We start from the raw sequence: 21,662 nt of genomic DNA, 5'->3' as shown, positions 1-21,662 counted from the left end.
GTGTCTAGTAATCAGACCGTGCGGCAGAGATGGGCCTGCATTGTGATTCAGCCTCTTAACACTCTTTTCCAAGGACGATGGGAATGGGAGACGGAGACAGTGTCACGGAGACCAGGGCCAAGACACGCACGCACACACACATGCACACACACTCGTGTACACAAAAACAACACCCACACACACTGTGGACACATAGCTTGGGCATCTGCCCATGGAGCAAAGACGTGGCACCCTTGTGGTCTAAATGCTTCTTTCAGATTCGCTTTGTACCCATTTTATGAGACTGGTTTGCTCTGCCCAAACCCCACGCCCCAGGAGCCACATACAGGGACAGCACCCCGGCTAGACTGGTGCCCTTGTCCCTCCCGGCTAGACTGGTGCCCTTGTCCCTCCAGGCTAGTCTGGTGCCCTTGTCATCCTCCCGGCTAGACTGGTGCCCTTGTCCCTCCCGGCTAGACTGGTGCCCTTGTCCCTCCCGGCTAGTCTGGTGCCCTTGTCATCCTCTCGGCTAGACTGGTGCCCTTGTCCCTCCCGACTAGTCTGGTGCCCTTGTCATCCTCCCAGCTAGACTGGTGCCCTTGTCCCTCCCAGCTAGACTGGTGCCCTTGTCCCTCCCGGCTAGTCTGGTTCCCTTGTCCCTCCCGGCTAGACTGGTGCCCTTGTCCCTCCCGGCTAGTCTGGTGCCCTTGTCATCCTCCCGGCTAGTCTGGTGCCCTTGTCATCCGCCCGGCCAGACTGGTGCCCTTGTCATCCTCCCGGCTAGACTGGTGCCCTTGTCATCCTCCCGGCTACACTGGTGCCCTTGTCCCTCCCGGCTAGTCTGGTGCCCTTGTCATCCTCCCGGCTAGACTGGTGCCCTTGTCCCTCCCGACTAGTCTGGTGCCCTTGTCATCCTCCCAGCTAGACTGATGCCCTTGTCCCTCCCAGCTAGACTGGTGCCCTTGTCCCTCCCGGCTAGACTGGTGCCCTTGTCCCTCCCGGCTAGTCTGGTGCCCTTGTCCCTCCCGGCTAGACTGGTGCCCTTGTCCCTCCCGGCTAGACTGGTGCCCTTGTCCCTCCCGGCTAGTCTGGTTCCCTTGTCATCCTCCTGGCTAGACTGGTGCCCTTGTCCCTCCCGGCTAGTCTGGTGCCCTTGTCATCCTCCCGGCTAGACTGGTGCCCTTGTCATCCTCCCGGCTAGACTGGTGCCCTTGTCCCTCCCGGCTAGACTGGTGCCCTTGTCATCCTCCCGGCTAGACTGGTGCCCTTGTCCCTCCCGGCTAGACTGGTGCCCTTGTCCCTCCCAGCTAGTCTGGTGCCCTTGTCATCCTCCCGGCTAGACTGGTGCCCTTGTCATCCTCCCGGCTAGACTGGTGCCCTTGTCCCTCCCAGCTAGTCTGGTGCCCTTGTCCCTCCCGGCTAGACTGGTGCCCTTGTCCCTCCCGGCTAGTCTGGTGCCCTTGTCATCCTCCCGGCTAGACTGGTGCCCTTGTCCCTCCCGACTAGTCTGGTGCCCTTGTCATCCTCCCAGTTAGACTGGTGCCCTTGTCCCTCCCAGCTAGACTGGTGCCCTTGTCCCTCCCGGCTAGTCTGGTTCCCTTGTCCCTCCCGGCTAGACTGGTGCCCTTGTCATCCTCCCGGCTAGTCTGGTGCCCTTGTCATCCTCCCAGCTAGACTGGTGCCCTTGTCCCTCCCGGCTAGACTGGTGCCCTTGTCATCCTCCCGGCTAGACTGGTGCCCTTGTCATCCTCCCGGCTAGACTGGTGCCCTTGTCATCCTCCCGGCTAGACTGGTGCCCTTGTCCCTCCCGGCTAGTCTGGTGCCCTTGTCATCCTCCCGGCTAGACTGGTGCCCTTGTCCCTCCCGACTAGTCTGGTGCCCTTGTCATCCTCCCAGCTAGACTGATGCCCTTGTCCCTCCCAGCTAGACTGGTGCCCTTGTCCCTCCCGGCTAGTCTGTGCCCTTGTCCCTCCCGGCTAGTCTGGTGCCCTTGTCCCTCCCGGCTAGACTGGTGCCCTTGTCCCTCCCAGCTAGTCTGGTTCCCTTGTCATCCTCCTGGCTAGACTGGTGCCCTTGTCCCTCCCGGCTAGTCTGGTGCCCTTGTCATCCTCCCGGCTAGACTGGTGCCCTTGTCCCTCCCGGCTAGTCTGGTGCCCTTGTCATCCTCCCGGCTAGACTGGTGCCCTTGTCATCCTCCCGGCTAGACTGGTGCCCTTGTCCCTCCCGGCTAGACTGGTGCCCTTGTCCCTCCCGGCTAGTCTGGTGCCCTTGTCATCCTCCCGGCTAGACTGGTGCCCTTGTCCCTCCCGACTAGTCTGGTGCCCTTGTCATCCTCCCAGTTAGACTGGTGCCCTTGTCCCTCCCAGCTAGACTGGTGCCCTTGTCCCTCCCGGCTAGTCTGGTTCCCTTGTCCCTCCCGGCTAGACTGGTGCCCTTGTCCCTCCCGGCTAGACTGGTGCCCTTGTCCCTCCCGGCTAGTCTGGTGCCCTTGTCATCCTCCCGGCTAGTCTGGTGCCCTTGTCATCCTCCCAGCTAGACTGGTGCCCTTGTCCCTCCCGGCTAGACTGGTGCCCTTGTCATCCTCCCGGCTAGACTGGTGCCCTTGTCATCCTCCCGGCTAGACTGGTGCCCTTGTCATCCTCCCGGCTAGACTGGTGCCCTTGTCCCTCCCGGCTAGTCTGGTGCCCTTGTCATCCTCCCGGCTAGACTGGTGCCCTTGTCCCTCCCGACTAGTCTGGTGCCCTTGTCATCCTCCCAGCTAGACTGATGCCCTTGTCCCTCCCAGCTAGACTGGTGCCCTTGTCCCTCCCGGCTAGTCTGGTGCCCTTGTCCCTCCCGGCTAGTCTGGTGCCCTTGTCCCTCCCGGCTAGACTGGTGCCCTTGTCCCTCCCGGCTAGTCTGGTTCCCTTGTCATCCTCCTGGCTAGACTGGTGCCCTTGTCCCTCCCGGCTAGTCTGGTGCCCTTGTCATCCTCCCGGCTAGACTGGTGCCCTTGTCCCTCCCGGCTAGTCTGGTGCCCTTGTCATCCTCCCGGCTAGACTGGTGCCCTTGTCATCCTCCCGGCTAGACTGGTGCCCTTGTCCCTCCCGGCTAGACTGGTGCCCTTGTCCCTCCCGGCTAGTCTGGTGCCCTTGTCATCCTCCCGGCTAGACTGGTGCCCTTGTCCCTCCCGACTAGTCTGGTGCCCTTGTCATCCTCCCAGTTAGACTGGTGCCCTTGTCCCTCCCAGCTAGACTGGTGCCCTTGTCCCTCCCGGCTAGTCTGGTTCCCTTGTCCCTCCCGGCTAGACTGGTGCCCTTGTCCCTCCCGGCTAGTCTGGTGCCCTTGTCCCTCCCGGCTAGACTGGTGCCCTTGTCCCTCCCGGCTAGTCTGGTTCCCTTGTCATCCTCCTGGCTAGACTGGTGTCCTTGTCCCTCCCGGCTAGTCTGGTGCCCTTGTCATCCTCCCGGCTAGACTGGTGCCCTTGTCATTCTCCCGGCTAGACTGGTGCCCTTGTCCCTCCCGGCTAGACTGGTGCCCTTGTCCCTCCCGGCTAGTCTGGTGCCCTTGTCCCTCCCGGCTAGTCTGGTTCCCTTGTCATCCTCCTGGCTAGACTGGTGCCCTTGTCCCTCCCGGCTAGTCTGGTGCCCTTGTCATCCTCCCGGCTAGACTGGTGCCCTTGTCATCCTCCCGGCTAGACTGGTGCCCTTGTCCCTCCCGGCTAGTCTGGTGCCCTTGTCCCTCCCGGCTAGACTAGTGCCCTTGTCCCTCCCGGCTAGTCTGGTGCCCTTGTCATCCTCCTGGCTAGACTGGTGCCCTTGTCCCTCCGGGCTAGACTGGTGCCCTTGTCCCTCCCGGCTAGTCTGGTGCCCTTGTCATCCTCCCGGCTAGACTGGTGCCCTTGTCCCTCCCGACTAGTCTGGTGCCCTTGTCATCCTCCCAGTTAGACTGGTGCCCTTGTCCCTCCCAGCTAGACTGGTGCCCTTGTCCCTCCCGGCTAGTCTGGTTCCCTTGTCCCTCCCGGCTAGACTGGTGCCCTTGTCATCCTCCCGGCTAGTCTGGTGCCCTTGTCATCCTCCCAGCTAGACTGGTGCCCTTGTCCCTCCCGGCTAGACTGGTGCCCTTGTCATCCTCCCGGCTAGACTGGTGCCCTTGTCATCCTCCCGGCTAGACTGGTGCCCTTGTCATCCTCCCGGCTAGACTGGTGCCCTTGTCCCTCCCGGCTAGTCTGGTGCCCTTGTCATCCTCCCGGCTAGACTGGTGCCCTTGTCCCTCCCGACTAGTCTGGTGCCCTTGTCATCCTCCCAGCTAGACTGATGCCCTTGTCCCTCCCAGCTAGACTGGTGCCCTTGTCCCTCCGGCTAGTCTGTGCCCTTGTCCCTCCCGGCTAGTCTGGTGCCCTTGTCCCTCCCGGCTAGACTGGTGCCCTTGTCCCTCCCAGCTAGTCTGGTTCCCTTGTCATCCTCCTGGCTAGACTGGTGCCCTTGTCCCTCCCGGCTAGTCTGGTGCCCTTGTCATCCTCCCGGCTAGACTGGTGCCCTTGTCCCTCCCGGCTAGTCTGGTGCCCTTGTCATCCTCCCGGCTAGACTGGTGCCCTTGTCATCCTCCCGGCTAGACTGGTGCCCTTGTCCCTCCCGGCTAGACTGGTGCCCTTGTCCCTCCCGGCTAGTCTGGTGCCCTTGTCATCCTCCCGGCTAGACTGGTGCCCTTGTCCCTCCCGACTAGTCTGGTGCCCTTGTCATCCTCCCAGTTAGACTGGTGCCCTTGTCCCTCCCAGCTAGACTGGTGCCCTTGTCCCTCCCGGCTAGTCTGGTTCCCTTGTCCCTCCCGGCTAGACTGGTGCCCTTGTCCCTCCCGGCTAGACTGGTGCCCTTGTCCCTCCCGGCTAGTCTGGTGCCCTTGTCATCCTCCCGGCTAGTCTGGTGCCCTTGTCATCCTCCCAGCTAGACTGGTGCCCTTGTCCCTCCCGGCTAGACTGGTGCCCTTGTCATCCTCCCGGCTAGACTGGTGCCCTTGTCATCCTCCCGGCTAGACTGGTGCCCTTGTCATCCTCCCGGCTAGACTGGTGCCCTTGTCCCTCCCGGCTAGTCTGGTGCCCTTGTCATCCTCCCGGCTAGACTGGTGCCCTTGTCCCTCCCGACTAGTCTGGTGCCCTTGTCATCCTCCCAGCTAGACTGATGCCCTTGTCCCTCCCAGCTAGACTGGTGCCCTTGTCCCTCCCGGCTAGTCTGGTGCCCTTGTCCCTCCCGGCTAGTCTGGTGCCCTTGTCCCTCCCGGCTAGACTGGTGCCCTTGTCCCTCCCGGCTAGTCTGGTTCCCTTGTCATCCTCCTGGCTAGACTGGTGCCCTTGTCCCTCCCGGCTAGTCTGGTGCCCTTGTCATCCTCCCGGCTAGACTGGTGCCCTTGTCCCTCCCGGCTAGTCTGGTGCCCTTGTCATCCTCCCGGCTAGACTGGTGCCCTTGTCATCCTCCCGGCTAGACTGGTGCCCTTGTCCCTCCCGGCTAGACTGGTGCCCTTGTCCCTCCCGGCTAGTCTGGTGCCCTTGTCATCCTCCCGGCTAGACTGGTGCCCTTGTCCCTCCCGACTAGTCTGGTGCCCTTGTCATCCTCCCAGTTAGACTGGTGCCCTTGTCCCTCCCAGCTAGACTGGTGCCCTTGTCCCTCCCGGCTAGTCTGGTTCCCTTGTCCCTCCCGGCTAGACTGGTGCCCTTGTCCCTCCCGGCTAGACTGGTGCCCTTGTCCCTCCCGGCTAGTCTGGTGCCCTTGTCATCCTCCCGGCTAGTCTGGTGCCCTTGTCATCCTCCCGGCTAGACTGGTGCCCTTGTCCCTCCCGGCTAGTCTGGTGCCCTTGTCATCCTCCCGGCTAGACTGGTGCCCTTGTCCCTCCCGACTAGTCTGGTGCCCTTGTCATCCTCCCAGCTAGACTGATGCCCTTGTCCCTCCCAGCTAGACTGGTGCCCTTGTCCCTCCCGGCTAGTCTGGTGCCCTTGTCCCTCCCGGCTAGTCTGGTGCCCTTGTCCCTCCCGGCTAGACTGGTGCCCTTGTCCCTCCCGGCTAGTCTGGTTCCCTTGTCATCCTCCTGGCTAGACTGGTGCCCTTGTCCCTCCCGGCTAGTCTGGTGCCCTTGTCATCCTCCCGGCTAGACTGGTGCCCTTGTCCCTCCCGGCTAGTCTGGTGCCCTTGTCATCCTCCCGGCTAGACTGGTGCCCTTGTCATCCTCCCGGCTAGACTGGTGCCCTTGTCCCTCCCGGCTAGACTGGTGCCCTTGTCCCTCCCGGCTAGTCTGGTGCCCTTGTCATCCTCCCGGCTAGACTGGTGCCCTTGTCCCTCCCGACTAGTCTGGTGCCCTTGTCATCCTCCCAGTTAGACTGGTGCCCTTGTCCCTCCCAGCTAGACTGGTGCCCTTGTCCCTCCCGGCTAGTCTGGTTCCCTTGTCCCTCCCGGCTAGACTGGTGCCCTTGTCCCTCCCGGCTAGACTGGTGCCCTTGTCCCTCCCGGCTAGTCTGGTGCCCTTGTCATCCTCCCGGCTAGTCTGGTGCCCTTGTCATCCTCCCGGCTAGACTGGTGCCCTTGTCCCTCCCGGCTAGACTGGTGCCCTTGTCATCCTCCCGGCTAGACTGGTGCCCTTGTCATCCTCCCGGCTAGTCTGGTGCCCTTGTCATCCTCCCGGCTAGACTGGTGCCCTTGTCATCCTCCCGGCTAGACTGGTGCCCTTGTCATCCTCCCGGCTAGACTGGTGCCCTTGTCCCTCCCGGCTAGTCTGGTGCCCTTGTCATCCTCCCGGCTAGACTGGTGCCCTTGTCCCTCCCGACTAGTCTGGTGCCCTTGTCATCCTCCCAGCTAGACTGATGCCCTTGTCCCTCCCAGCTAGACTGGTGCCCTTGTCCCTCCCGGCTAGTCTGTGCCCTTGTCCCTCCCGGCTAGTCTGGTGCCCTTGTCCCTCCCGGCTAGACTGGTGCCCTTGTCCCTCCCAGCTAGTCTGGTTCCCTTGTCATCCTCCTGGCTAGACTGGTGCCCTTGTCCCTCCCGGCTAGTCTGGTGCCCTTGTCATCCTCCCGGCTAGACTGGTGCCCTTGTCCCTCCCGGCTAGTCTGGTGCCCTTGTCATCCTCCCGGCTAGACTGGTGCCCTTGTCATCCTCCCGGCTAGACTGGTGCCCTTGTCCCTCCCGGCTAGACTGGTGCCCTTGTCCCTCCCGGCTAGTCTGGTGCCCTTGTCATCCTCCCGGCTAGACTGGTGCCCTTGTCCCTCCCGACTAGTCTGGTGCCCTTGTCATCCTCCCAGTTAGACTGGTGCCCTTGTCCCTCCCAGCTAGACTGGTGCCCTTGTCCCTCCCGGCTAGTCTGGTTCCCTTGTCCCTCCCGGCTAGACTGGTGCCCTTGTCCCTCCCGGCTAGACTGGTGCCCTTGTCCCTCCCGGCTAGTCTGGTGCCCTTGTCATCCTCCCGGCTAGTCTGGTGCCCTTGTCATCCTCCCGGCTAGACTGGTGCCCTTGTCCCTCCCGGCTAGACTGGTGCCCTTGTCATCCTCCCGGCTAGACTGGTGCCCTTGTCATCCTCCCGGCTAGTCTGGTGCCCTTGTCATCCTCCCGGCTAGTCTGGTGCCTTTGTCATCCTCCCGGCTAGACTGGTGCCCTTGTCATCCTCCCGGCTAGTCTGGTGCCCTTGTCCCTCCCGGCTAGTCTGGTGCCCTTGTCGTCGCTCAGGAGAAGGCTGTGGCTGTCTGCAGGTGGGAACAGCTGCAGCACCTGTGCCCGGCAGGACACGTTTTTAAAGAAAAGCATCATGGGGGCCGGGAGAGAACTTGGCCGTCAGCATGCTCAAGGGCCTGGGTTCGAGCCCCGGCACTGCATGGGGCACCGTGGTCAGCACCGGGGCAGCTCCAGAGATGCTAGAGTATGCTGAGGTGTCTACTCTTTAAACAATTTTTTTAAATTTATTTACATGTTATTGGTTAGAGATAGAGAGAAACTGAGGGAAGGAGGAGAGAGATACCGGCAGCCCTGCTTCACCACTCGTAAAGGTGGGGACCAGAGGCTTGAACCCGGTCCTTGCCTAACCAGATGCAGCACCCTGACCCCTTGCCTCAGCACTCTCTCTCCTCAAGAACAGAAAATGTTCTGGGATGGCCGGGCGGTGGCACACTTGGTTGAGCACACACATTACCATGAGTGAGGATGTGGGTTCGAGGCCCCAGCCCCCACGTGCAAGGTGAAGCTTCACCAGCTGTGGTGGTGTCTCTCTGTCTCTCTCCCTCTGTATTTCTGTCCTGTCAAATAAAAACATCTCAGAAAGGAAGGAGTGGCCTCCAGGAGCAGTGAGCCTCAGCTCTGGCCTGCCGGCAAATAAAGGCTAGAAGATGCTGATGGTCCCTGAGAAGCTGCCCCAGTTGCGGCCGGGTCCTGGCACCACATCCAAGAAAGGGCAGAGGCAGCGCTCAGTCTGGGGGACCCAGGGCAGCAGGGTGCTTCCTTCTGCAGGCTCGGTTGCCTTTCCAAAACCAGGGCTGGGGGCTCTCCCCACGAAGCAGGGCTGGGGGTCCCCGCTAGGCCAGCTGCCACCCGCTGACACCCAGGGCACCCCCAGCCCAGCAAGCCCTCCCCGTTCACGGCACGGCTTCTGCTGGCCACTGTGCCCAGGGAAGCTTTGTTGCCTGTCTGGTGTCTACCGACACTGCGCTGGGCTGAGGAGGAGCAGGGCGGCTCGGGCCCCAGGGTCCTCCATGGACTCTCGCCCTGGGCCCTCTCATGCCGCGGGAGCCTGGCGCTGCCCAGGGCATTCTGGGTCTGCTCTGCCTCTGAAGTAATTACTGCTGCGTTGTTATTCCAGAGCTGTCTCTCATTAAAGTTAGGAGGAGATTAATATTCTAATTTTATGGGACTGTCTGGTCACAGGCCAGTGGAGAAGCAGTTAAGCCCTTTATTGCTAGTCTGGGCTCAAGGACTGACACGGTCATTCCCCGAAACATCTCATTTCCTGAGCAGCACTGAGCCGGCAGGCCAGGGAGGGGTCAGTGTGACCTCTGGCCAGATCCAAAGTCCTGCCCTGGAAGGCTGCTGTGCCAAAGCTCCAATGTCAGCAGAGGTTGGCCCTTCCCCTAAGTCATGTCTGCGTGTGGTGGTGATGGTGGTGGTGGTGGTGGTGGTGGTGATGGTGATGGTGGTGGTGGTGGTGGTGATGGTGGTGGTGGTGGTGGTGGTGGTGGTGGTGGTGGTGATGGTGGTGGTGGTGGTGGTGGTGGTGGTGGTGGTGATAGTGATGGTGGTGATGGTGGTGGTGATGGTGGTGATGGTGGTGATGGTGGTGGTGGTGGTGGTGATGGTGGTGGTGGTGGTGGTGGTGGTGGTGGTGGTGGTGGTGGTGGTGGTGGTGATGGAGGTGGTGAAGATGATGGTGATGGTGATGGTGGTGCTGGTGCTGGTGGGTCTGCAGGACAACTGCTTGCAGAGTTGCAGGGTGACATGGCTGCAGGGAAGCTGGCACTCCATCCGGCTGAATCAAGGTGTTTTCTCCCAGCTGCTTCCTGTAGCACAGCTGTCACTGACACCCGAATGGTGACGGGTCAGCAACTCTCTGTAAGGCTGGGCGGGTCCTGCAGCCCCAGTGCTGTGCGGCGGTCGAGTCTGAGTCCTGGCGATGCCCGTGCCAGGGAGGGCCCTGGTCTCCTCTCTCTCATCTACCCATAAACAAACCATCTTGCAAGCAGACCAGGCTCACGGACTTGGCCTCACGACCAGCCTGTCCTTCCCCACCCTCAGGCGCTCACCCTGCCTCGCCCACTGCTGTCAGCCCACACCTGCCCAGGCACATGCGCACACTCACTCGAGAGCTCCTGACGGCAGTGTGACGGCACGTGTGAGAGTCCCGGAGCCCTCCGGTGTGCAGCCCCATCCAGAACACATGCCCTGACCACACAGGAGAGGAAGGGGAGGCCTGACCGGCCCCGTGTCTCTGCAGGAAGATCATCTCCAAGGGAAATGCCCGGCAGGCTTCACGCAAGAGGTTCCCCACTCATCAAACACACTCATTCTATTTACACAGCTCATTAGGAAGACTTCTGACACTCATTAGACTTGTAATCGTCCAGTGAAGCTGCTCTACAGAGAGACAAACACTCCACGCGAGGACGCACGCTAGCCAGCGCTCGGCTCTGGGCTCTTGGCAGGTCTAATTTTAGAGCATAATTAATTCTGCTGAAGACACGCAGACAAGTGAGATATTTATACTGCTGTGCTAATTCGTGTATTTACTCCCAGAGAGACACTCAGAATTGGACACGGCTTTCCGGGGGGAGGTCGCAAGATGCCCCCGGAGCAACATCCCTTTCTCTGCGTCTGCCCCCAGATGGCCTCTCGAGACACACTGAGGAGACGGCTGCCTGGGACAGACCCACTGCCGGACCTCCGGGCTCTGCTAGGGCAGGCGGCACCCTGGGTCTGCCCTGCGGCCTTCCAAGTGCCTCCAGAGGACAGCGGTCTGACTGTGTGGCCGACTCGAGAGCAGCTGTGCTAGTCCCTCAGGCTGAGGGAGTGGAAGTGATAGCGCTGAGGAGGACGCAGGCGGTGGCCATGGTGAGGGTGGTGGTGGAGGACAGTGCTGTCGTGATGAAGGTGGCAGCACAGATGATGTGATGTTGGAGACACTTATGTTGGTGGTGGTGATGGTGGTGGTGGTGGTGATGGTGGTGATTATGGTGGTGGTGGTGATTGTGGTGGTGATGGTGGTGGTGATGATGGCAGTGATGGTGATGTTGGTGGTGGTGGTGACGTTGGTGGTGGTGGTGATGGAGGTGGTGATGGTGATTATGGTGGTGATGGTGGTGGTGGTGATGGTGATTGTGGTGGCAATGGTGGTGATGGAGGTGATGGTGATAGTGATGGTGGTGGTGATGATGGCAGTGATGGTGGTGGTGGTGGTGATGGTGGTGGTGGTGATGGTGATTGTGGTGGCGATGGTGGTGATGGCGGTGATGGTGATAGTGATGGTGGCGGTGATGGTGATGGTGGTGATGGCGGTGATGGTGATGGTGGTGGTGGTGATTATGGTGGTGATGGCGGTGATGGTGATGGTGGTGATGGCGATGATGGTGATAGTGGTGGTGGTGGTGATGGTGGTGGTGGTGATGGTGGTGATGGTGGTGGTGATGGTGATTGTGGTGGCGATGGTGGTGATGGCGGTGATGGTGATAGTGATGGTGGCGGTGATGGTGATGGTGGTGATGGCGGTGATGGTGATGGTGGTGGTGGTGATTATGGTGGTGATGGCGGTGATGGTGATGGTGGTGATGGCGATGATGGTGATAGTGGTGGTGGTGGTGGTGATTATGGTGGTGATAGTGATGGTGGTGATTGTGGTGGTGATGGTAGTGATGTTGACAGTGGTGGTGATGGTGGTATGGTGAGGGCAGTGAGGGAGATGGTGAGGGTGGCACCCTGCAAAACTAAATTGTGATGCTCTCCCTCACTGTGTCCTCCACCAACCTCAACAGGTCAACAGGTGTCCTACTCCTGAGCTGAGAGAAATAGCCTCTTTCCCAGAAGTAACTGTAAAGGCGGCAACAAAGTCGGTCCTCACACGCACTAGCGCCCCTCCTCGCCACCCAGGAGCATCTGAGGAGAGGCCCCCACAGGCCTCAGGAGAACAGAGTGAGCAGAGCATCCCTCACGGAGCCCCTCTGAAGACTCCGCCTGCGGACAGTTCTGCACACACGGACCCCGTGAGCTCCGCACATGTGGCTGAGCGACCTTCAGCCTCCCCAGGCCGTGCGGCCACCACAGAGGGGCATGCCCTACACCCAGCATGGGGCTGCTACCGCCTTCCTGCTTGACAACTGGCACTGCGAGAGAGACAGCAACGCGCGGGCCTAGTGAGCTCCCTTGCTGGCAGCCGCTGACCACATCTGAGAGTCTCCTGTCAGAAGAGAGCCCGCCCCAGCTCCCCACTTGCCCCTCACTCGGCCTCCACTCCCGGCTCCCCGCTGTGCCCGGACCAGCTGGGCACACGGCTCCGGCGCTCTGCACAGTTCACCCCGTGGAGACAGGCGTCCGGCCCCAACTCTTCTCCCTCCTCACACAACTCCACGTGCCTCCCACAAAGGCCGGAACCTGTGGAGGACATGGCGGCCACTGGAGGGGGACCGGGCTGAGAGGAGGGGAGGGTGGGCAGGTCTTCCCAACACGACCTGACAGGAGGGTTCTGCGGTGTATGAGGTGAGTCCCTCACGCATTCACACTGCCTAGCGCCCCCCCTCACTCTCTCTCTCCTCTTTGCCGAACCCACCAGACAGACACTTCTCCATCCTCAGAAATAGCCCCCACCCCTGGACGACACAGCCAAGAGCTGCTCTCCAGCAGGAGTGGCCTCGAGAGCCGTGGTCTCATGTGGCAGGTGCCTGGTGGGTATTTTGGGGGCTCACACGCCCAGCCCGCAGATCCGTGGGGGTCGGGGGGAGGAACAGAGACCGAGAGGCAGAGAGAGAGAAAGTGCAATGTTACCGAGCTCTTACCGTCACCCACGAACTGCAGCAGGGCCAGGTCGATCTGCCTCTTCCAGGGTGACCCCTTCTGCAGGGCGATGCCGTAGCCCGTGGTGGCAAAGACGTAGCCGCTGCCGATGGTCACCAGCTTGCAGCCCTCGTCCCGCCCGGCCTTGTAGTTGAGCACGGCCGCGTCGTAGATGAAAGCGTCCAGCTTCCTGCGGGGACAGGGGTAGGTCACGGGCGTGGCGGGAGCGGGGCTCATAGGCCCGGCCCCTGGCATGGTGGGGCACAGAGGGCGCAGAGGGGCCTGTCGTGCTGAGATGAGACCCACTGCCTTCCTCTCCCGCCGGCAGAGCAGCTGAGCGCAGACACGAGGCTCCTTGTGCCCCTCTGATGGTAGCCTCTGCAGAGAGCTCCGGACGGGGGCGGGGGGGGGGCTCCCAGAGGGGCCTGAGGACTCAGGGCAGGAAGGGGACAGGGCAGGGACGACGCCTTACTGTCCCCTTATGGCCGCCACTGCGTAATGGTTCCCAGAGACCAAGAGGCGCCAGGAAGTGTGAGCTGCGTGGGCACCATGGGTCATGCGTGGGTCAGAGCCCACGTGCAGGTGAACAGCCCCCTCGCTCTGGGTCTGGGACGCACACGCACAGGCCCACACGCCCTGACACAGGCCTCTTTATTTTCCTTGACTGAACGGTTAATAGATCACAGTCTAGCCGACGGCACCGGTGGGGCTTAAAGAAGAAAGAGGGCCTGGTGGTGGTGCGCCTGGTTGAGCGCACACGTCACAATGTGCAAGGACCCGGGTTCAAGGCTTCGCTCCCCACCTCAGGGAGAAAGTTTCACAAGCACCGAGTGGAACAGGAAGACAGAGAGGTTGAGAGACACAGTCCCAGATAAACGGGTGGGTAAGTGGACAGATGGACATGTGGTGGGTAATGACCGGTGCCAGCAGATGAGCTGGACAGACAGACAGACAGGACAGGAAGACCAGGCGACAGAGCTACAGAAACGGAAGAGAATAAGAGAGAACAAAAGAGACAGAAAGACGCATCGAGGGAGGATGGAAAGAGGGACATGGGAAGAGAAAGGGCAAGGTGGAGGGCAGGGAGGAGGGAAGGAGAGGAAGAGCGTAGGCGGCTGGTTGGTGGGGGCACAGCCTTTGCCTAGCCAGTGGCGACCTCAGGACACCGGGCAGGCAGGGGCCACCGCAGGGTTCTGCCACGTATCTGCCCAATGTGCCACCAGGCCCCGACTCCTGGTGTGCAGGCGTGAGACTCCTGTGGCTTCCCTCCCATGTGTCTCTCTGGGGGAGGCAGCTGGATGGGGCAGGAGAGTGACCAGCGCTCAGGGCCGGCCCCACCGTGACCAGGGCGTGGGAACGGTGAACCCTCCCTGCGCCGTAAAACGCCAGTCCGCCAGTCCGTCAGTCCATCGTGCCCTGGTGCCCTTTGCTGCGCAGAAGCCTTTCAGTTCTGTAATCCCGGTGAATTATGTTTGTTTGTGTTTCTCTTGCTGTTGGATTTGAGTCTCTGCAGATGTTTCTGGAGCAACGATCGTGGAGTGTCCTGCCAGTGTTTCCTTCTGAGAATCTGGTAGTTTCTGGCCTGACGTCGTGCCTTTGGTCCACCTGGAGTGGGCCTGTTTGCACAGTGACATGTGGAGGTCCGATCTCACCCGTCTGCACGTTTCAGTCCAATTTTCCAGGCACCAGCTGTGGGAGAGACCCCTTCGTCCGTCTAACGGTTTGAAGCTCCTGTCAGAGATCAGGTGTCCTGAGTCTCGGGGACCGTGACCCCTGAATTCGATGGAACGCCAGACGCTTCTGCTGAGCAAGGGTCCCTAGGTCAGGGTCCATCTCCACATCTCAGCCCCGCTGGCCTCTCCTGGGGTGACTGTTGAGTCCTGGATTCTGTTGGGTGGGTGGGACTCAGGACCCACGTGTCCACTGGCACCGCTCAGGCCTAGGGACCGGGTCAGAGGTCACAGGGGGAGACCGTGTGTAGGTCTGAGTCCTCACTGACTCGCCTGGAAGATTCTGGAAACGCTTTCTCCCCCACGAGCTCTCCAAGGCCTGGCAGCAAAATCCAGCAGCTCGGCCCTGGGTCTCCCTCCAGCTGTCCCGGCCCTGAAGGCGGCTCTGGGTCCCAGTGATGCAGAGGGCTGGTTCCCTCTTGGTTTTTCCCACTTCGTCCGGGGAAGGAGGGCCCATGGGACAGCTGTCAACACCCAGTCCACCTGTCTGCCCGTGACAGCTGTCTGCAGAGCACTGCCCCAACCCAGGTCCTGTCCCACCACCCTGCTCTGGGGCCTCCTCTAGCTTCACTCTCCATAAAATGTGTCTGTCGAACCCTTTTGAGAGCAGGCTCTGATCTGAGCGTTGGGGCCAGGGTGGGGGTGCTTGTTCAAGGCAGATTCAGAGGCCCAGGGCTGGGTGTAGAAACCTGCATTTTGACAAGGAACCTGTGACTTGGGCACCGCTGGCCTTGGATCAGGGGAGCCCAGTCAGCCTGGGAGCAGCGTTCTCGATCCTTCTGGACACGTGTGCATGCGTGTGTGTGTGTGTGTGTGTGTGTATGTGTGTGTGTGTGTGTTGACAGTGCTTTTCCTCGCGGGGGGAGCTTGTCACTGACGGGTCACCTGGTGTGGGGCACATTCCAGGGCACCTGCTGTGCTGTGCAGCCTGAGGGTCTGTCACGGGGGCCGAGCGAGGGCCCTGTGGGGTTTGCCGGCCTGAGACGCCAGGGCAGCCCTGGCTCGCTGCAAGGCTGATGCTCTGGCCTCTCCCGTCTCGTGTGAGACCCCCTTGACCGTAAGTGGTAGAGTGACAGCTCTGTGGCTGTGTGGGGGTGACAGGCCGTATCTGCACTGGGGGAGGAAGACCTGGAAGGACACCCGAGAAGCCAGCGAGCACGGTGACGGGGACGAAGAGGCTCTGCCCTGCTGGTCACCTCAGCGCTCACTGGGACGCCTGGGAGCTCCAGGGAGCGGAGGGGGGTCAAGATGGCTCCTCCTCTCACTTCGTAAAGAGAAAGAGAGGGACAGCCCACGCGGCGACGGGCAGGCATCCGCCAGGCCTCACACGCTCTTTCTGTTCCAGTGCTCTGAGCTAACTTTCTCAGACAGACAGAGAGAGAGAGAGAGAGAGAGATGGAGAAAGAGGCAGACAGGCGGTGAGGTGGAGGGAGACAGGGAAAGACAGCACAGTGCCACAGTTCCCGCCAGCGTGGTGGGGCCTGGCCTTGAACCTGCATCTGCCCAGGACACAGCAGTGAGCTGTGCAGTGAAGCCGCCTTGCTGCGAGCGGCTGCCTGACCCTGCCTGAGTCTGCCACTCACAGCTGTCCAAAGTGACAGAGTATAGTGACCAGAAGTATCAATAAATAGAAAGAAGACCAGGCCACAGCAGAAATAAGTAAATAAAATGCCACGACAAGCTGGGCAGTCCCTAAAAAAATGACTGTCAGGTTGGGGACAAGCACAGGAGTCTGCAAACTCTCCTGCCTGAGGCTCTGAGGGTCCAGGTTCAACCCCCAGCACCACCACCAGCCAGAGCTGAGCAGGGCTCTGGGGGAAATATCACTACTATTACTAGTAGTAATAGTAATGTTTCTACAAAAAGACCCCCTTGCCTGAGGCTCTGAGTTCCCAGGTTCCACCATCAGCCACAGCTGAGCAGGGCTCTGGTTTCTCTGTATTTCTTAGTCCTTAGAATATGAATAAAATGCATTTAAAAATATTTATTTATTTATTTCCTTTTGTGGCCCTTGTTGTTTTACTGTTGTAGTTAATATTGTTGTTGGATAGGACAGAGAGAAATGGAGAGAGGAGGGGAAGACAGAGAGGGGGAGGGGAAGACAGAGAGGGGGAGAGAAAGACAGACACCTGCAGACCAGCTTCACCGCCTGTGAAGCGACTCCCCTGCTTCACAGGTGGGGAGCCGGGGGCTCAAACCAGGATCCTTATGCCGGTCCTTGTGATTTGCGCCACCTGCGCCTAACCTGCTGCACTACAGCCCGACTCCCAAAATGTATATATATATATATATATATATATATATATATATATTTTTTTTTTTAAGACCCTCTCTTTGCTAGCAGGTAGAGAATGGCGACTATCCCAGGCTTGGGAGGAACCAAGAGACACTCTCACTGGTGTGAGAAACAGATGTGAGCAGCTGCTGTGACGGAAGCCCGGAAGGGACATGGCCCGCAGCCTCCTGCGATGGGGGAGGAACTACCAGGACGGAGCGAGGCCCCTGCCCACAGGACGAGGAGCCCGAGGGGTCCCCAGACCCCTGTGGTTGGAAGCCCATGTCAGGGCCACTGGCAGGGTCTGGCAGGAGGAGGGAGTGTGCTTGGTGGGGGAGAGACTGGGTGGCCTGTGGGAGGGGTGTTTGGGGGGTCCCGCCAGACTCCAAGCAGGGTCTCCTCGTTGCGCAGTCTGCGCCAGACTTGCTCAGTCACTCAGGCTGGAGCCAGCAGAGTGAGGGAGCCCAGGGCTGCTGAGAAGCCAGGGACCCTGAGGAGAACAGGCGGGGCCTGGTGGGGGAGAGCCGGCCGCCAGCAGACCCACTGGAGGGAGGCTCAGTGGTCAGGGCACCTGGGATAGAGGGTCCGTGGAGCCGGTCCTCTCAGCTCCCGTCCCTGTACCATCAGCAGCGTCCCTTCCAGTGGCGCCTCGTAAAAGACCTTCTGTTTATTGGAGGTACTGAGTAGGATCTGTCTCATCCCTCTTCTGCCTTGACCCGTCGGGGCCGTCTGTCAGTCTCTCAGGCCTTACGAGAGAACACCGATGCACTCCTGGCCAGGGTTATACGGAAGGACGGGGGGATGGCTGTGGTGGGACGGCTAGAAGGCCTCCTTCAACCCGACGGGCTTGCCGGCCAGCTGCCATTCACCACGGATGCAGACCAGACTTCCCTGGCGCCAGGCCTGGAGAGGTGTGGGGTTTCCCTCCCAGAACTCAGCGAGACCCGCTGTAGCCGCGAGTGGCTGACTGCGTCTCAAGCAGCTCTAGAGCCTGCGCGCCCGCCCTCTGTGATACTGTGAACCATTCTGGCTGCAGTGTGGCATGGATGGCTAGCTGGATGCCTGGGCCACTCGGTGCTGAAATATTTATGTACTTTCCTATACACAACAAGATGGCCCACCTCTTGTAAAGCTTCCCCCTGCAGGTGGGGACCGGGGGCTCGAACCCGGGTCTTGCACATTCTAGGGTGTGCGTTCAACCAGGTGCGTCGCCACCCGGCCCCTTCACAGCACCCGCTAAGGGATCTCCCACGACCCCCAGCCCCGTGATTGGATGAGCCCACAGCTAGAGCTGGGCCTTCATCTCGAAGGCCTTTCTTTCCCTTATTAGTGACAGACAGTGAGAGGGTAAGGGAGAGAGGGCTGGGGATTGAACCTGAGGCCTTGGGCTTGCACACACTGAGCTGGCGCCAGGCTCCCCTTCCTGCCAGGCCTGCCTGCAAGGCTTCTAGAGACCGTTTAGGCCCAGGTCCTGAGGTCATTTTCATTTCGTGTTTTTATAGAGAACGGGGAGTGAAGTCAGGGCCTCTCCCCAGGCTCAGTCTTCTCTGTTTGGTGGAGAGAAAGGAAAAGGGAAGGAGAAACACAAGAGCCGGGCAGTGCTGCCCCGTTACTATGAGCCAGGACCCGGGTTCAAGCCCCCGCTCCCCACCTGCCATGGAGCAGGGCTGCAGGTGTCACTGTCTCTCCCCTTTCTGCCTCCCCCCTCGATGTCTCTGATTCTATTCAATAATAACTTAAACATTTAAAGAGGGGGTGGGAACAGAGGAAAAAGACGCGGGCAGCCCTCCAGCCTCCCAGGAGCCTCCAGGAGCTGCCCGTGACAATCCCAGGTGGCGCTGGGGCTGCCACCCCTTCTCCCCGTGGTATGGAGGCAGAGAGAGAGGATGCTGCAGAGGGCTCCCCCCACGGGAGACCCAGTGTGGCTCCCACAGAGCAGGACCCGCTCCCCAAGTCCTCGTCCCCGGCCACCCGGGCCCTTCCCCACGCCCCACGCCCCACGCCTGCGGGCGCCGTGACCGCTGCCCTGCCCGGAGCTCAGCCGGCACCCCCCACCCCAGGGCGGGCCCGCTCACCCCGACTTGAGGCTGACCAGGGCGTCCTCCACACCCTTCTGGTTGAACTTGGTCATGTACTGGTGCATGTAGGGGTAGTTGTTCCGGATGTTTCTCTCCGTGCTCCCATTAGGCACCGTGCCGAAGCGAAAGGGTGGGGAGTAGTCGTGAGGCCTCTGGAACTGCAGAGGGGAAGGGGGAGGTCAGCCGGGAGGAGTAGGTCAGCCGGGAGGACGGAGGTCAGCCGGGAGGACGGAGGTCAGCCGGGAGGGGTAGGTCAGCCGGGAGGACGGAGGTCAGCCAGGAGGGGGGAGGTCAGCCGGGAGGACGGAGGTCAGCCGGGAGGACAGAGGTCAGCCAGGAGGAGGGAGGTCAGCCGGGAGGACGGAGGTCAGCCGGGAGGGGTAGGTCAGCCAGGAGGACAGAGGTCAGCCGGGAGGGGTAGGTCAGCCGGGAGGGGTAGGTCAGCCGGGAGGACGGAGGTCAGCCGGGAGGACGGAGGTCAGCCGGGAGGACGGAGGTCAGCCGGGAGGGGTAGGTCAGCCGGGAGGACGGAGGTCAGCCGGGAGGACGGAGGTCAGCCAGGAGGGGGGAGGTCAGCCTCAGGAGTGGTGACACAGTCCTGCAGGTCTCGGTCTCTCTCTCTCTCTCTCCTCTCTTTCTCCATTTCCCTCTCAATTTCTCTCTGTGCCATCAAATTAAAAAAAAAAAAAAGGAAAAAGAAAAAAGAAGATGGTCCTGGGGTGGGGGATTCATTCATTGTGTAGCTCTGAGCCTCAGCGATGACCCTGGTGGCCAGGCAGTGACCACCTGGCTGAGCGCACATGTTACAGTGCACAAGGACCCGGGTTCGAGACCCCCCCCCCGTCCCCACCTGCAGGGGAAGCTTCACGAGTGCTGAAGCAGGGCTGCGGTGTCTCTCTGTCTCTCTCCCTCTCTATTTCCCCTCCCTCTCAATGCCTCTCTGTCCTACTGAATAAAATAGAAATAAGACAAAGCAAAAAAATCTCTTCAAAAAAGCCTAGCCTCCTCAGAATTCTGACGACACCTTCCTCCCTGTTACGTGGCAAGACTGGGTCTTGAACCCAGGCCACTGGGTCCTCAATATGCCGCTGTCCCTGGCTTTACCCTGACGTGCCTCTCCAGGGTGGGGCCGTCCTGCTGGGCATCTTGGGGGCAGGGTCTCTGCCCCCTTCACTAGCACCCAGGGGTGCGCCCCGGACTCTGCCTGGCGTCCCCGGGCACGCGGGGCAGGTGCTCTGGGGCTCAGGGGTGCAGGGTCCCCCACGGGCAGGGCGGCACCAGACGGAGGGAGGAGGAAGGGCGCGCGGGAGGAATAAGCAGATGTGCTCTTTGTAGTGGGCCTCTCTTTGCTCTTTCCTTTCTTTCTTTTGTTCCCCCACTTGCAGACTTTCTCAGCGGCGCCTGGCCTGTGCTATTCATCTTCCGGGAACAGTCTGCTCACTGACCGTGGGCTCTGCCGTTTACCTAACGGCGACCACGTTTAATTAAAGTGTGCCCTCTGCTCGAGCCCTGGCGGCCAGGCTCCGCTGTGAGGCCTTGAGCCAGGGAAGGTCAGGGGATTATGTGCTCCCAGTGCCCTTTCCCTCAGGGGCCGGCTGTGTGGTTTAGACCCCGAGGCAGGGACCAAGATAAACAGAGAATTTATCTAAACAAGCCAGCGCCAAGAGCAGAGAGGTTCTGGTGCCCGGCAGCCCAGGCTGGGCGCCGTGACCACGATCGCCTGGGCACTGCCCCCCACCCCCAGCACGCTGCCTCTGTGAAGCCCTGAGGTGCTGGCCCAGACCCCGAGGGCCCCCGGGAGACACTAGCGGCTGTCTGCTCAGCCCCTGGGGTGAGTCTGTTTGACCCTACCAGCTCTGACTCTCGAATGCTGGTTCCCAGGCACCGAGCCTGGAGTTGGAACCAGCAAATGGTGCTTCTCCCTTTGGTCCTCTGGCTGCCTGTGCAGCTGACAGGCTTCCCGGCAGGAAGGAGCCTCTGGCTTCGTGTCTGGGGGGCATGTGTCCACTGTCCATCACCTCCGAGGAATCTGAGGCTTTATAATGGGCGTGGAGGCCGTGTCCCAAGGACAGGCTATCTGCCATGGCCCTGGAGTGACCCCAGTTCCTGGGTGACACGATGGGCTTCTAGGAAGTCTTGTGGGGGCCAGGTGGTGGCGCACCCAGTTAAGCGCACACAGTACTAGGCACAAGGACCCAGGCTCAAGCCCCCACTCCCCACCTGCGGGGGGGCAGCTTCACGAGCGGTGAAGCAGGTCTGCAGGTGTCTTTCTCTCCCTCTGCCCCTCCTCTCTCAATTTCTCTCTGTCCTGTTCAATAAAATGGAAAAAAAAAATGGCTGCAGGAGCAGCAGATTCATAGTCCCAGCACTAAACCCCAGCAATAACCCTGGAGGCAAAATAAATAAAATAGAATAAAATAAATGAAAAGGGAGTCTTTTATGAAGGACAGCTGGCCTTGCCCCGGATACCCAGGGAAACAGCTGAGACCAGCCCTGGGCTTTGCTTCGGGAGGGATGGAGGAGCTGGGGTCTGGGAGGCGAGATCGGAAGACCCTGGAACTCCCCAGCCCCCCCCCCCCGCCAGCCCCCATGTCCAGCTCCCGGCTCCCCAGGTTCCTATCTCCCCCAGGACCGCTCTCTCTCCTCAGATGGACGAGCTCCAGCCTCAGCCAGAGCGTCTCCCGGGATCAGTGTCTCTAGGTGTCCCTGTAGTAACAGTCACGGGGGGGGGGGGGAGTTGGGCTGTAGCACAGCTGGTTAAGCGCCGGTGGTGCAAAGCGCAAGGACCGGCTTAAGGGTCCCGGTTCGAGCCCCCGGCTCCCCACCTGCAGGGGAGTCGCTTCGCAGGCAGTGAAGCGGGTCTGCAGGTGTCTGTCTTTCTCTCCCCCTCTCTGTCTTCCCCTGCTCTCTCCATTTCTCTCTGTACTATCCAACAATGATGACAACAATAATAACTACAACAATAAAACAAGGACAACAAAAGGAAATAAATAAATAAATAAATGAATAAATAAATAAATAAATAAATAAAGGCTTTAAAAAAAAAGAACTGTCACAGGGACCCTGCCTCCTGGCTCCACCTGGACGCCCCCACTCCCCGGAGGGCTAAGCTCTGGGCTCCA

General features: G+C 60.6%; 1 protein-coding gene across 2 annotated transcripts in view; it reads right to left on the bottom strand.

Moving 5' to 3' along the window:
* GRIN2A (glutamate ionotropic receptor NMDA type subunit 2A) overlaps nucleotides 1-21,662 on the bottom strand; it is a 157,024-nt gene that overhangs the window by 3,952 nt on the left and 131,410 nt on the right. For both annotated transcript variants that reach the window (XM_060172384.1, XM_060172385.1), the window contains 2 exons: nucleotides 18,538-18,698; nucleotides 12,460-12,647 (listed from right to left, as the gene is read on the bottom strand). In XM_060172384.1, the coding sequence (XP_060028367.1) occupies nucleotides 12,460-12,647; nucleotides 18,538-18,698 (349 nt within the window). The remainder of the gene's footprint in view (nucleotides 1-12,459; nucleotides 12,648-18,537; nucleotides 18,699-21,662) is intronic.

The sequence above is a fragment of the Erinaceus europaeus genome, chromosome 15 (genome assembly GCF_950295315.1).
Source record: "Erinaceus europaeus chromosome 15, mEriEur2.1, whole genome shotgun sequence".
Classification (NCBI taxonomy): Eukaryota; Metazoa; Chordata; class Mammalia; order Eulipotyphla; family Erinaceidae; genus Erinaceus; species Erinaceus europaeus.
This window is presented reverse-complemented; position numbering and strand designations above follow the sequence as displayed.